Source organism: Zootoca vivipara, chromosome 1 (genome assembly GCF_963506605.1).
Source record: "Zootoca vivipara chromosome 1, rZooViv1.1, whole genome shotgun sequence".
Taxonomy (NCBI): domain Eukaryota; kingdom Metazoa; phylum Chordata; class Lepidosauria; order Squamata; family Lacertidae; genus Zootoca; species Zootoca vivipara.
Genome location: NC_083276.1, coordinates 113526369 through 113539320, shown reverse-complemented (window position 1 = coordinate 113539320; position 12952 = coordinate 113526369). Strand labels below are relative to the sequence as shown.

The 12952-nt window shown below is 43.4% G+C and overlaps 1 protein-coding gene across 6 annotated transcripts in view; it reads right to left on the bottom strand.

Annotated features, from left to right (window-relative positions):
* Window positions 1-4375: 4375 nt before the first annotated feature.
* Window positions 4376-12952, bottom strand: part of SESTD1 (SEC14 and spectrin domain containing 1) — a 57341-nt gene continuing 48764 nt past the window's right edge. For all 6 annotated transcript variants that reach the window (XM_060280603.1, XM_060280611.1, XM_060280593.1 and 3 more), the window contains 6 exons: window positions 11532-11691; window positions 9706-9787; window positions 9346-9468; window positions 8126-8317; window positions 7907-8028; window positions 4376-5824 (listed from right to left, as the gene is read on the bottom strand). In XM_060280603.1, the coding sequence (XP_060136586.1) occupies window positions 5695-5824; window positions 7907-8028; window positions 8126-8317; window positions 9346-9468; window positions 9706-9787; window positions 11532-11691 (809 nt within the window). In that variant the 3' untranslated portion in view covers window positions 4376-5694. The remainder of the gene's footprint in view (window positions 5825-7906; window positions 8029-8125; window positions 8318-9345; window positions 9469-9705; window positions 9788-11531; window positions 11692-12952) is intronic.

Below are 12952 nucleotides of genomic sequence, written 5' to 3'. Positions count from 1 at the left end.
ATGAGAGGATAATTTATCCGCTCATCATTTGCACAGCCTTCCATCCCTCCCTCCAAGGTGTTTTAAGGAAGCTTGAAACAGGAGGGTCGGTGGCGTGGGGACCAGATGGCCGAGTCATCGTGTGGATAGCCAAGTAGCCAACCCCCAATTTAGAACATTTCAAGGAAGAGGAAACAGACCATGAACTGACCGTAGCAAAAAGCATTCTTGGGGTGTAATATTCAAATAATCGACAAGGCACTGAAATTGGGCGTCACTCAAAATGGCATGTCTGTGGCCATAAAAAGAAATATCAAGCACAGTGATCTGTCAAATAACTGTATGGCCAACCCTACGCACACACTCCAGTACTGTGGTCCATACTAGACCTGGGAAAGGTCAATTAGTAGAACATAAGACTCTTCATCTCAGGGTCGTGGGTTCGAGCCCCACATTGGGCAAAAGCTTCCTGCATTGCAAGGGGTTGGAGTCGATGACTCTTGTGGTCCCTTCCAATTCCACAATTCTGTGATTCAATGAGAGTTGTCAGGACAGTGTTTATATGGGTTTTTTATTTTATTTTTAATAAAGCACTAGACAATAAAGCATGGTAACTCAGTTGGTTAGAGCGCAATGCTGATAATGTCAAGGTTGCCGGGGGGGGGGGTGTTGACTAGATCACCCTCAGGATACCTCCAACTGATTTTATGATCTTAAAGGATTGCTGGACTGGAAACTTTGATATACCGTATTAGTCATATGCAGTGCTTTCTTTCTAAAAAAAAATGTTTAGGGATACTCTCATTGATTCAAGAAAATCACCATTTTATAGTTCAGATTGGGGGAAATAAATACAGTAAATGGACAAAAGTACAAAGATTCACAAAATGTTTAGGGGTATGCGTCCCCCCCCCAGGAAAAAAAAAGCACTGGCCCTATGGCTAGGTCTAAGGGGGAAAACAAGTGCTCTTTTTAAAGAAGTTTTGACTTGTGTATTAAGGTGTTTAGAAATGTGTCCTTCTAGGGACATACACAAAATAAAAAATGGCATTTAAGAGAGAGAGATCAGAGAGACACTATTCCTCTTTGCTTCCACACGCTCTGGGTTACAGCAGTAGAGTTTTGTGAATGATAGCAGCAACTTGCCTCTACATGGCTTCTCTAGTTGTGATGGAGTACAGTGGTACCTCTACTTACGAATTTAATGCTGGGGATTGAACCTGGGACACTCTGCATGCAAAGCAGGGGTTATACCAGTTGTAGCATTACAGTGGTACCTCTACTTACGAATTTAATGCGTTCTGAATGCACATTCGTAAGTCGAAAAAAATTGTAAGTCGAATCCCATAGGAATGCATTGGGAGAAAAAATTCGTAAGTCGAAGCAACCCTATCTAAAAATTCGTAAGTAGAAAAAATCCTATCTAAACTGCATCCAAGATGGCGGACGGAGCTCTGTTCGTAAGTAGAAACATTCGTAAGTAGAGTTATTCGTAAGTAGAGGTACCACTGTAAATGCTTGCTTAGCATCTGGAAATAAGTCTCCTGTCGTTTATAAATTTACAAATAAGCACCACTACAAGACCGTCACATCCATATACTTAATTGTTGGTGTGAGGAAAGGCTAGCAATCGGATAAATACTGTTGAAGTTTTGTTTTTTGTTTTTTGCAGAAGGGAGTCATAGCTAAATAAGCTGAAGGACCAAGGACAAAAGTGATCCAACGCTGCTTCTGCCTTCTTCCTTCCAGAGCAGGACCACCTCCTGGAAGTTAGACGTAAGTGCCTCCCAAATGTTTTCTATTCTAGTGCTTGAAACGGAAATGGCATTTGGCAAGAGCAAAAGTCCTCCTGGGGTACAAATGTCATTAAATGATGTTTGCCTTCAGTATTTCTCTGTCTTCAACCCACCAGTCTTAGAAGTGTTTTGATTTGGCATATCTTTTATGCCTTCACTGGGAGAAAAGTAGTCTGGACAGGTTAAACCCCTAAATACATGTTCAAGATGAAGAGCTAGCCCACTCACATCCTTTTATAACTGAGCTACTGGTATGAGGATTGCAGGCACAGATGACTCAAATACATATTCCCTCCCCCAAATAAGGGTGGGGATGAGATTCCACTCTGTGCCCCACACTCAAAGACAAATGCATTTCTTTTACTAAGGTAACCCAGAGCAACTTATAATAGATGTCTTAGTTCTTGTTAGAACAGACTTAATAATCGCCCCTGAAATTTCTTACCACAGTGGTTCAAACGTTACTCTGGAATCCTCTTTCAAGAGAGATGAAACTAGGCCAGGTCAGAGATGTGCACACTGGGCAAACTCAGCAGATATTGCCTTGCCAGGCTTCTGTGCTTAACCCCCAATGAACTGTGTAGCTTGAACTTGGTGCATTCATTAGCCTTGAAAGTCATGTTTTTTGTCCTCCGTTGCTTGGGGCTGAGCCCTGCTGGGCGGCGAAGCAGCTGCCGTTTCTTGTTACCTCATGCTAAAAGCCATTCTTCCTTTTGAGTACAATAATCTGATCCAAAGGAGTTAAAAGAAGAACTTTAACTTCTAAACTCTTACTTCAAATGTGTAGAGTTTCTACAAATTTCTACAGGGAGCGGAGAAAGAACATCAGTCCCTTGCAATGTACTGTAAACCTTATTTTCAATTACATAAATGTACTGTAAAAGTAAGTGAAATGTAGCGGTTTATTACATTTATTAATGCACGTTAAATGTAATTATAGTTTTCTTGCCAAAGAGCATTGAGAGATTATGTCTGCAATGACTGCACTAGAATCATTACAGATTTGACAATTTCAATTATGCGTAAGCAGCTTAGTTGAGTACAGCAGAGAAGCAGGGAGAGGGGGGGGGGAGAGAAATCACTTACAAATTATGGACATATCCATGAAGGTTTTCTAGAAAACAAAAAAAATCAGGAGACCATTAACCTGTTCTGCTTTCCAACCAATGCAAGGAATTAAACACAGGGCTCCAGATCTATTATTCCATATTACTCCCCCCCCCCCGAGTATTTCTAGCACCTTTGGTAACAGCTTCACTGGGAAGTATGTGGGAAATGTTTAATGACATTTAGGGATGCATGAGCTTCTCACTCTTTGCCCTGAAAGAGCAGAATCCTTCACAAGTGGCCAAAGCTATTACTCACAATGGAATGTGACCTTTCCGTGCATTCACTCTGAACATATGCAAGATGCTCAATTCTGCTTCTCTCCCTACTTGAGAACCCTCCTCTACAAAGGGCAAGAAGAAAGTAAAACACTTGTTTTTGCAGATCAGGCTGAGCTTACTCCTGTAGCCCAGTCTCCAATGAGATATGCTCTGTGCCCTATCAACACTCAAAAGGAACCCATTTTAGCATCCTTCTGTCACAACTCCTCTCTCACCAGGGAGCAGGTGCGGCTACACATCCTCAATGAGAGAAGACTCTCCAAATGATGTTGAAGCTCTGAGGGCTCCCAGGAACCTTCTGCCCAGCATTCCTGGAGTACAAAGCATTTTCTCCCACCAATGAGACAGCCTGTAGGCTGGGGACGCAGAATGTCTTTTGCCCCTGCAGCCCTAGGGAAGTTCCCTGAGGTAACAGGAGGATGAGGATGTGGCAGCTTTGACAGGCATAACCCTGAGCTGCCTTCTCTCAGCAGGCTACCATCAGGATGAAGACAAGCGGGAAAAATTGACATTGGCAAGCTCTCCTGATCAATTTCTTGTGACGTCTCCAATGGCATCTGTGTAAGGTGAGGGATGTGGTGTGTCTGTGTTTGTGCGTGAGCTGTTAAGGGGAAGGATTGCAACCTTCCAACATAGATCTGCGCCCTCCCCCATTTTCTTGAAAAAGAAAATACGGGAAGCAAGAAACCATCAGTGAATTTCAGCACACTTTGGACAAAACGGAGATTGTTTAACAAAGGGTTGCCTCCAGTGCAGCTTTAAGTAACTAGTTTCATCAGTGCAATAATTCATGTTTGCGCATGGAACTGCCCACTCTCCTCACCTAAAGTATGTCTGTGTAACCTCTCCACCCAATCATTCAGAGCAGATTGCTACCCATCTTATCAGGCCATGTGTCTTGGGAAAGGATCCTCTAAATACTATTCCCATGTCCAAACCAGTTTGGCAGCCCCTACAGACTTTGACTACATGAGAGGAAGGAAGCAGAGAAGGGAGTCATATGCGAGCTAGATTCCTAATGCCCAAATTGAAGTCTGCTTTTCAAATCAGCAGGATTAGTATAAAACTTTGCTCCTTTTAAGAGCCAAGGTGATAGAGCACTTTGAGCATCTTACACAGGGTAGCTAAAAAAACACAGGGGCATGTAAAACTGCATCTTGCTATAATCTTGCCTTTCTATGAGTTTTAAAAAACACTGAAAATCCCATACTACATAAATATAAAATATTTTTTTATTTGGCTTTTGCAGATTGAAAGAGCAAATACACATAATTATGCCCTATGTGTAATAATCTTTTATTACAATATGTAGCATTTATCGATTTGGGAAACTGCATACCAACTACCTATTTAACATGAGCTTATTCAGGAAAGAGCACGTTAACTAAAAGAACATACTTGTAATGTTCACTAGTACAGAAAGTGGGGGGGGGGGAGAGAAAAAGAATGACATCATGTTGGAGGGGGAAACTCACCCCAACAAACCCTCTCATCATTCATTATCTGAATAGTTTCACTTGCTTCCTTATATCTCTTCAGCTTTTCTTTTTAGAACATTCAAATTTCCTTCTGCCCTTTCTGCAGAGAGCTGTACATAGGAAAGATGCACATTCTCTGCCACACCTCTCACGAAGGCAGGAGGAAATTGAGCACCAATATTGCTGATAAGTGCCTCCCTTCTCTTTTCTGCTTGGCACAGATCTTTTGAATTTAGTCAACAGAAGAAATGTGAGGCTTCCTTCCTTCTGGACTCATCTATTAAGATGGTTCCCCACCCCACCCCTGATCCAGACTGTGCATTCATTTCACGTTGTAAGAGAGAAGCAGACTGGAGTTGCAAGGCAAAGGAAGGGGCTGCCCTTCCCACTGCTACAGATGAAGGTCTGCTACACATTAGGAAATACAGGCTTGCGTAAAAGATGGTAAGATTTAAAAAGATGGATTTTATTAAGCACAAAACAGCTTTCAATACATTATCCATACAAATTGGAAGGAGGAAACCAACTATAATGAATTTCAAAAGATTTGATGGGCAGGATGTATATTGGCACAATAAAGGGGACCATTTGAAAAGTAATACAAATTATAACTATAGGGTCACCACTGTCTAAACAACAGATAGCTTGCCTACAGCCTAAAAAATACTACATCATCTGGAGAATAAGGAGAATTACTATTCTGTATGGAACTTGTACTTATTAGCACCATTCAAAGCTTGTATCAGCTGCTTAGGCAAAGAAGCACCTGACTGGTTTTGGGGCGGGGGGGAAGCTTCAGAAAAAGAAAGGTTCAGTGCAATATTTTCAGTTCCTTTTGATAATATTTAAAGTCTATGGTTTCATAGCATGTTAAATAATTATGGCTTGGTAGAAATACACTGTTAAGATGTAGAGTAAGTTTTTACTTCAAGAAGGACGGGATTCTTTCATAACAGCTGTAGAAATGCGTTTTAATGTATTATGGCAGGCGCAGAATGCAGATGACATGCTGGGTAACGTAGAGACATCTTATGAACTGGCAAATGGACACTATTAGCTCTCTGTTGTACAGACTTCTGGTTGTCTCAGCTGCTGTTTTTTCAAACAAACCAGCCTTATCTTCTCTCTAATGTGTTCAGCTGTAGAAGCCATATCACTCGGGCTCCCAAAGTACTGTTCAGTACTGAAACAAAGAAAAAACAAGCAAGGCACATGGGATTTGTTCTCAGTGCATACCAATTTGATTAAAACACACACACGCACAATTGCTTTCCACTACATCTGGCTAGTACAGTACTGAATGTCTTAGGATGAGGTCCCAGACCTGACTGATGAATATGGATGTTATGCCACCATTATTTTTATACCAGACTCAACCTTGATAGTACATATTCGAACTAATGCGATTTGTTTGGAGAGGCTTCAATTTATGAGCAATAAACATTGCATTCATTCATTTAATTCTACTCTGTGAAGCAATTGATAGGCACACATCTTGATTAAAGATACCTTTTGATGAAATGGAAAGGCAATTGTAAAGAAATAAATTTTATTTAAATACAGTGGTGCCTCACTAGACGAATGCCCTGTAAGACGAATTTTCCGCTATACAAATAGGTTTTACGATCGGAGGTTGCCTCGCAAGACGATGAGGTTTTTTATGGCTGCTGCTTCGTCTTGCGAAGCGTGGCCATAAAAACCTCCGATCGCAAAACCTAGCGAAAGGGGCATTCGTCTAGCAAAAGGAGAACCAGCTGTAGCAAGGGAAGAAGGTAAAGGAAGATCAGCTGATCTTCCTTTGCCTTCTTCCTGCGCTGCAGCTGGTTCCCCTTTGTGTTCCGCTGGTCTCTGCCGGTGAGGGGCAACCGGCAGAGACCAGCGAAACACAAAGGGCTGTAGCGTGGGAAGAAGGGGGGGGAGAAGTGGAGGAACGGATCCGTTCCCCCACTTCTCCCCCCACCGCCACGCCATGGACACCCGGGAGCATAGGACGGGGCTTTGGAGAAGCGCTGCGCCTTTCTGAAGCCCCGTCCGATGTGGGCTTTGTGCCGGGCAGCGGCGGGAGAAGCGGTTCCTCTGCTTCTCCCGCAGCAGCCTGGCACACAGCTGCTTCCCTCGGCAGCCGCTGTCTGAAGGCAGGCGGTGGCTGCCGAGGGAAGCGAAACTGGCTTTGTGCCAGGCGGCGGCGGTAGAAGCAGAGAAGCGGCGGCTGCTGCCGAGGGAAGCTGGCTTTGGCTTGGCGGGGGCGGGAAGAAGGGGAGGAATTCCTCCCCTTCTTCCCACCGCAGCCAAGCCAGTCCCCGAGCCGAAGTGCAGCGCGACGGGGGCTTTTTGCCGTTTGCCTTCCCCGAGCCAAGGGTGAGGCAAATGGCGAAAAGCATCCACTGCGCCTCACTTCAGCTCAGGGGCTGGCTTGGCGGCAGCAGGAAGAAGGGGAGGAATTCCTCCCCTTCTTCCCGCCACCACCAAGCCAGTCCCTAGCGGGGGCTTTTCACCGTTCGCGTTCCCCCAAGGGCGAGGGGAAGCGCAGGATCTTTCCTGCGTTTCCCCTCCATCCCGCCCGACACAGCGGGGGATCGTCCCGCTTGTCCCTCCCCCCCGCCTGACAGATCCGGCATTTGGCTCTGTCGGGCGGGGGAAGGGAGAAGCGGAGCATCGGACCGGTCCTCCGCTTGTGCCTCCCCCCGCCCGACAGATCCGGCATTTGGCTCTGTTGGGCGTGGGGAGGCACAAGCGGAGCATCGGACCGGACCTCCGCTTGTGCCTCCCCCCGCCCGACAGATCCGGCAACCCCAGGATCTGTGCTTTCTGTCGGGCGGTGGGGGGGGAGGAACGAACGGGGAGAAAGGGCTGCTTTCTCCTCCTTCATTCCTCTCCCCCTGCCACCGACAGCAAGGAGAGCTGTGGGGCTGTTGCCGCTTGTCTTCCTGCCTTCCAGGGAGCCAAGCGAGCAAGCGCCGCCACTGCCGCCAGTCCCTCGGAGCCCATAGGAATGCATTAATTAACTTTTAATGCGTTCCTATTGGAAACGGTGCCTCGCAAGACGAATTTTTCGTTGGACGAATTGACCGTCGGAACGAATTAAATTCGTCTAGCGAGGCACCACTGTATTTAACTTTTTGCTAGCATCTGAGTACTTGTTCTTTTTCCAAATTGAGTATTTCAGCTACAGTATTTGTATGTCTCCCTCATTTAAAATCTGTTTGACTTATATTGCAAACTGAAGCATTTTAGAATAATCATATTCCAAGGATGAGCTACATACCCATCAGGGTAAACAACAGGTACTGTTAATCTATCCAGAAGTGATTTTCCAACGGCTTCAATTTCTTCAAATTGTTCCTGGTCATGTATAGATTCAGGCTGGTCTGGGCATTCTTGCAAAACCTGTAACAAAGTGGTATTAAGAAAAAGAAAATTGCTTCCAGAATTCACTTAAAACAACAGAGCAATATCCGTATGTTGGTAGCTGGTAGCAACTAACTTTTTCAGCATTTGAATGGAAAGCGACAGCCATCTCCAGCCTAGTTACTCGCTCTTCGGAAGTGATGGTGAATTGTTTCCAGACTCTGTTCAGCTTTGGAAGCGTGTCTCCCGAGGACCTAGAAGTGCATCGCAGAGACTGACACAAAACGACGGTAGCCTGTAGTAACTGCCTTCCATAATCATAAGTACTCTATAAAAAGGAAAAAGAAGAAAGATGTAAAATTTCAATCTCAAATCCTTGGACAGATCTAACTACAAAAGAGCGACACATCGGCAAGAAACAAAATATCTCAAATGTAAGTCACAAGGCGTTCTTGCACTTCATTTGACTATTAACACATCGGCCTACTTTTCCAAATGCAGGAACTAACTGCAATGGCCTTGCTTGGGAAATCCAACTGAACAATGAAAGCCAAGGGAAACAGAAAAAGGGAAGATGGAAAAACCGCCCTTTGGTGGTTTGTTTGCTTAGTCTGAACAACTGACTTGGGAGGTAGGGGATGCACACACTTTTATGGATGGAGGCCTGTTGCACAAACCCATAGGGGTGCTTTGAGAACAGATAACATTCTCCCCTCGCTAAGCCCACTATGGTTTTTTAAAAATCCACTCACCTGCACAACAGCAGCAAGTACCAGACTCTCTGGCCTGCACCCCTGCCTAGGTCTCAAATATTCAGCACACCCTCCTCTGGATCTATTCAGAACACCCTCCTCTGGATCTACACAGCAATTAACATCTGCTTAGTAAAACCATGTCAAAATCTTTGGTCCCTTGCTTTTGGACACAGTAGTCCTATTGTTTATCATTTACTTGTCTGAACACACTAGTTCCTTTATCAAATCAAATAGCTGATCCGGGAAGTAACTTCTAGCAAAAAAGGCAGAGCATTGCCCAGGGTACATGGAGTAACCACTCCACATTTGTCAGATATGAAGTGAATTCAAGCATTTCAAAATCAATCTTGTACATTTTATGACGCATGAAAACACTTTGGAAGGGGGGGGGGACTGTGGTTGTCCCCAAGGGGATGTTCCAATAGAATAATCTTGTCAGATCTAGCCAAGGTTTCTGGCAATCAGAACTGTACTCAGAAAACAAGCTCAGCAAATAGTCTAAATGAAAATGCTAATTTTAAATATCGATGAGAAGGCTTAGAGGCAGCTTTCTAGTGACCCACCTAGCCTGCTTACACAGTGAAAGAAATCCTTCATATACCTGTGCTACATCAACAAATTTTCGATGCTTTTCCAACAAAATTTTGGTTTCTTGAGCTTCGTCCCCCAGGCGGGTATGGGTCTTCAATAGAGCATCGAGTAATTCACTTAACCATTCTACTGCCTAGAGGGAAGAGTAGAAACAGACTGTAAAACTGAAAGCATTTTAACTAACACAATCCATCTGTCACAGATGTGCTCAATAAGTAATAAGAGGTCTGCAGTGTATTTTAGAGGGGTGCCCAAACACCCAAAACTATTAAATTTCCAAAAACTTGTTTGACTAGGCTCTCTCTCTCTTTTTTTGAAGTAAGTTTATATGAACAACACTGGCCACAATAAATATGCAGCTCAATCTCACCTGAGCAGCATCCTCTTCACATTTAAAGAGCTGAACCATTTGAAGCATCTTTAATCGTCTGACATCTACCATGTCTTCACATCTGTGAAAGCCGGAATAATAAGCAACCACATCAGAAAGCTAAACACTCTTGCCTAGCACTCAGCCCATCACTCCCGTCGTAGACACAGCACATGAACAATTCCTCTTTCTTTCATGTGCCACTAAAGATTGGGTAGGGTTGCCATATTTCAAAAAGTGAAAATCGGGACACAAAAGTTGTTGAACTTTTTTGGGCAAACTTGTTATTTTTAAGGAAATTTGCCAAAAACTACACTTCCAACATGCCATCCATCCCGATTTTCCTGGACATCTAGCGATTTTCCACCAGGACAATTTTTCCAATGGCCGAAAATCCCGGCTATGTCTGGGAAATTCTGGACGTATGGCAACCCTAAGCTTGGGTAAAAATATTACTACAACATACCATGAAAAAATATATATATGAAAGGGCTTGTTCGAAAAAAATCAGCACTTGATAAGCACTATCATTTCTTGGCCAACATAGTTCCCCATAGTTCTCCAATGATGCGCGATAGTCTTATTAAATAGTCTTATTCAATATAGTTGAATAAGTCCACTGGTTTCAATGGGTCTATTCTTAGTATGACTAATATTAGGTTTCACCTGATATACCTATGTAAGTACTGTTATCATACTGTTTTTAGTTTAACTGAGGTTTCTGGCCCAACAAAAACACTGCATTCCCCCCCCCCCAAAAAAATTGACCTTTAAAAAATTGTCCATATCCTATTCTGGTCGCTTAAATACTTATCATGAATTAATAGCACACAATCCAGGGCAGATGGAGGGAAAGCCTAAACCATTTCCTTGTGAAGGGATATAATTTCTTTTAGCTATAGCTATTCCCATATAACATATGAGTACTGAAAAAGCTACATTGGCTCCCAGCACGTTTCTGAGCACAATTCAAAGTGTTGGTGCTGACCTTTAAAGCCCTAAATGGCCTCGGTCCAGTATACCTGAAGGAGCGTCTCCACCTCCATCATTCTGCCCGGACACTGAGGTCCAGCTACAAGGGCCCTCTGGCAGTTCCCTCACTGCAAGATGTGAGGTTACAGGGAACCAGACAGAAGGCCTGCTCGGTGGTGGCACCCGCCCTGTGGAACACCCTGTGGAACATCAGATGTCAAGGAAAGAAACAACTATCTAACTTATAGAAGACATCTGATAGCAGCCCTGTTTAGGGAAGTTTTTAATGTTTGACGTTTTCTTGTGCTTTTAATTTTCTGTTGGGAGCCAACCTCCATCTCTGTGTGGCTTTTGCAGTGGACATTTCTTGGGGTGTAGAGAAAGTAGCAGCAGCAGCAGAACCTTTTTTGCTCATAGAGAAGCAGGAAATGGAGACTGAGATTGGCAGCCTCAGAGTCTTAGTATCAGGGGAGAAAGGTTTAATATTTAAACACTACAAGATAATCATCTGATAGATAAATCCTAAGGACTTTCGAGACTGGTTTCAGTTCATTTTCTTAGTCCTAACTTGTAAAGAATACATTATTATTATTTTCAGTTTTCAGATATAAGCAGATCAGGGTTTTGTTCATGATTCAAGTTATTCCCTTTCATGATTAACTCTGGCACATTATGATATCTTAACGTTCTCTTTTAAAAGAATACCACAACTGCAGTTGCTGAGTTATCAAAAGGCATCAAGTGAACTAAGGCAATTTTAAAGTCATACAGAATTTTCACACAAAATGGCACAGTTAAGAGAACTTCTGAGCTAGAGGGAACTTTTCAGGGCTGCTAAGCAGCATAATTATTACCTTTGCTTCCTGAGCTGCATGTCTTCCATCACTCCCTGGATGTGATCAACATTCTCTTTGTTTTCCGTGGTTACATCTTTTCCATAAGCCCAAGATGCCTGGTTAGATATTTGATCAAGAAGACTTTGACCTTTTTCACGCAAACCTTGCAGACCTAAGTCTAAGGCACAAAAAACCCAAATTCTTTGTTTCGTAGAACTAGTACGTTTCCCACCCTCAAACAGGTGCAAATGTGAACAAATGACATATTCTCTCTGCTCATGAATTTCTGTCCAATTCTCTCCTCATGCAGGTGCGAGTTTAGTTTGCAGTGATTTCACTCAATAAACAACCCGTCACTTAACTTACTAGACTTCAAAATGAGTAGGTTTGGCAATCAAAAGCTGCCAGTCAACCCTAATTGTGTAAACATACAGATAGCTAGTGTTTAAGTTTCCTATTGCATCTTTTTCTTTTTTTAAAGTATAATTTCTTACAGTCACAAAGTTAGTATTTATTATAAGGAGAGGTCACAGCTTACTAGCAAAACGTACAACTTCCATGCTGAATGACCCAGGTTGAAACCCTGGTGTCACCAGTTAAAAAAGAAATACTAAGGGCTAAGGAAGACTGAAGCACAGTAGAAGACAGTGACCAATTGTCTGACTCAGTATAAGGCAGCTTTATATGTTAATTATTTGTGTCCCTTCCAGTCTTACGAACTGCTATCACACAGCAGGGATTTTGAAGTTTTCCCTCTTTCTTAATTTGACTATTGTATGCATTATCTCGGTTTTAACAGGTGTTTTTCAAAATGAAAGAATTAGTTTTCTTCTTAAAAGGTAAAGGTAAAGGACCCCTGACAGTTAAGTCCAGTTGTAGACGATTCTGGAATTGCGGCACTCATCTCGCTTTAGAGGCCGAGGGAGCTAGAGTTTGTCCGCAGTTTTTCTGGGTCATGAGGCCAGCATGACTAAGCCGCTTCTGGCGCAACGGAACACCGAAACCAGAGCAGCGCATGGAAATGTCGTTTACCTTCCCGCCGCAGCAGTACCTATTTATCTACTTGCACTTTTGGGTGGCGTTTTTGAACTGCTAGGTTGGCAGGAGCTGGGACCAAGCAACGGGAACTCACCCCGTCGTGGGGATTCGAACCGCCAACCTTCTGATCAGCAAGCCCAAGAGGCTCAGTGGTTTAGACCACAGCGCCACCCACATCCCTAGTTTTCTTCTTAAAGCTTTGTAAATACTGACACAAATCTTCAAGCCTGGACATATTATGCAGCTTAATCATAAGAGTCCTCCACATGATAACTGTTAATTAAGCTAAGGGGATCCATATGATCACAAGGGGCAGCAGGCTGAAGACATATGTGTGTTTTTCCACCCTCACTGTAATGTTCAAACACTGAACACTGGTGTCTGAAAGAGGAAAGCCTTAA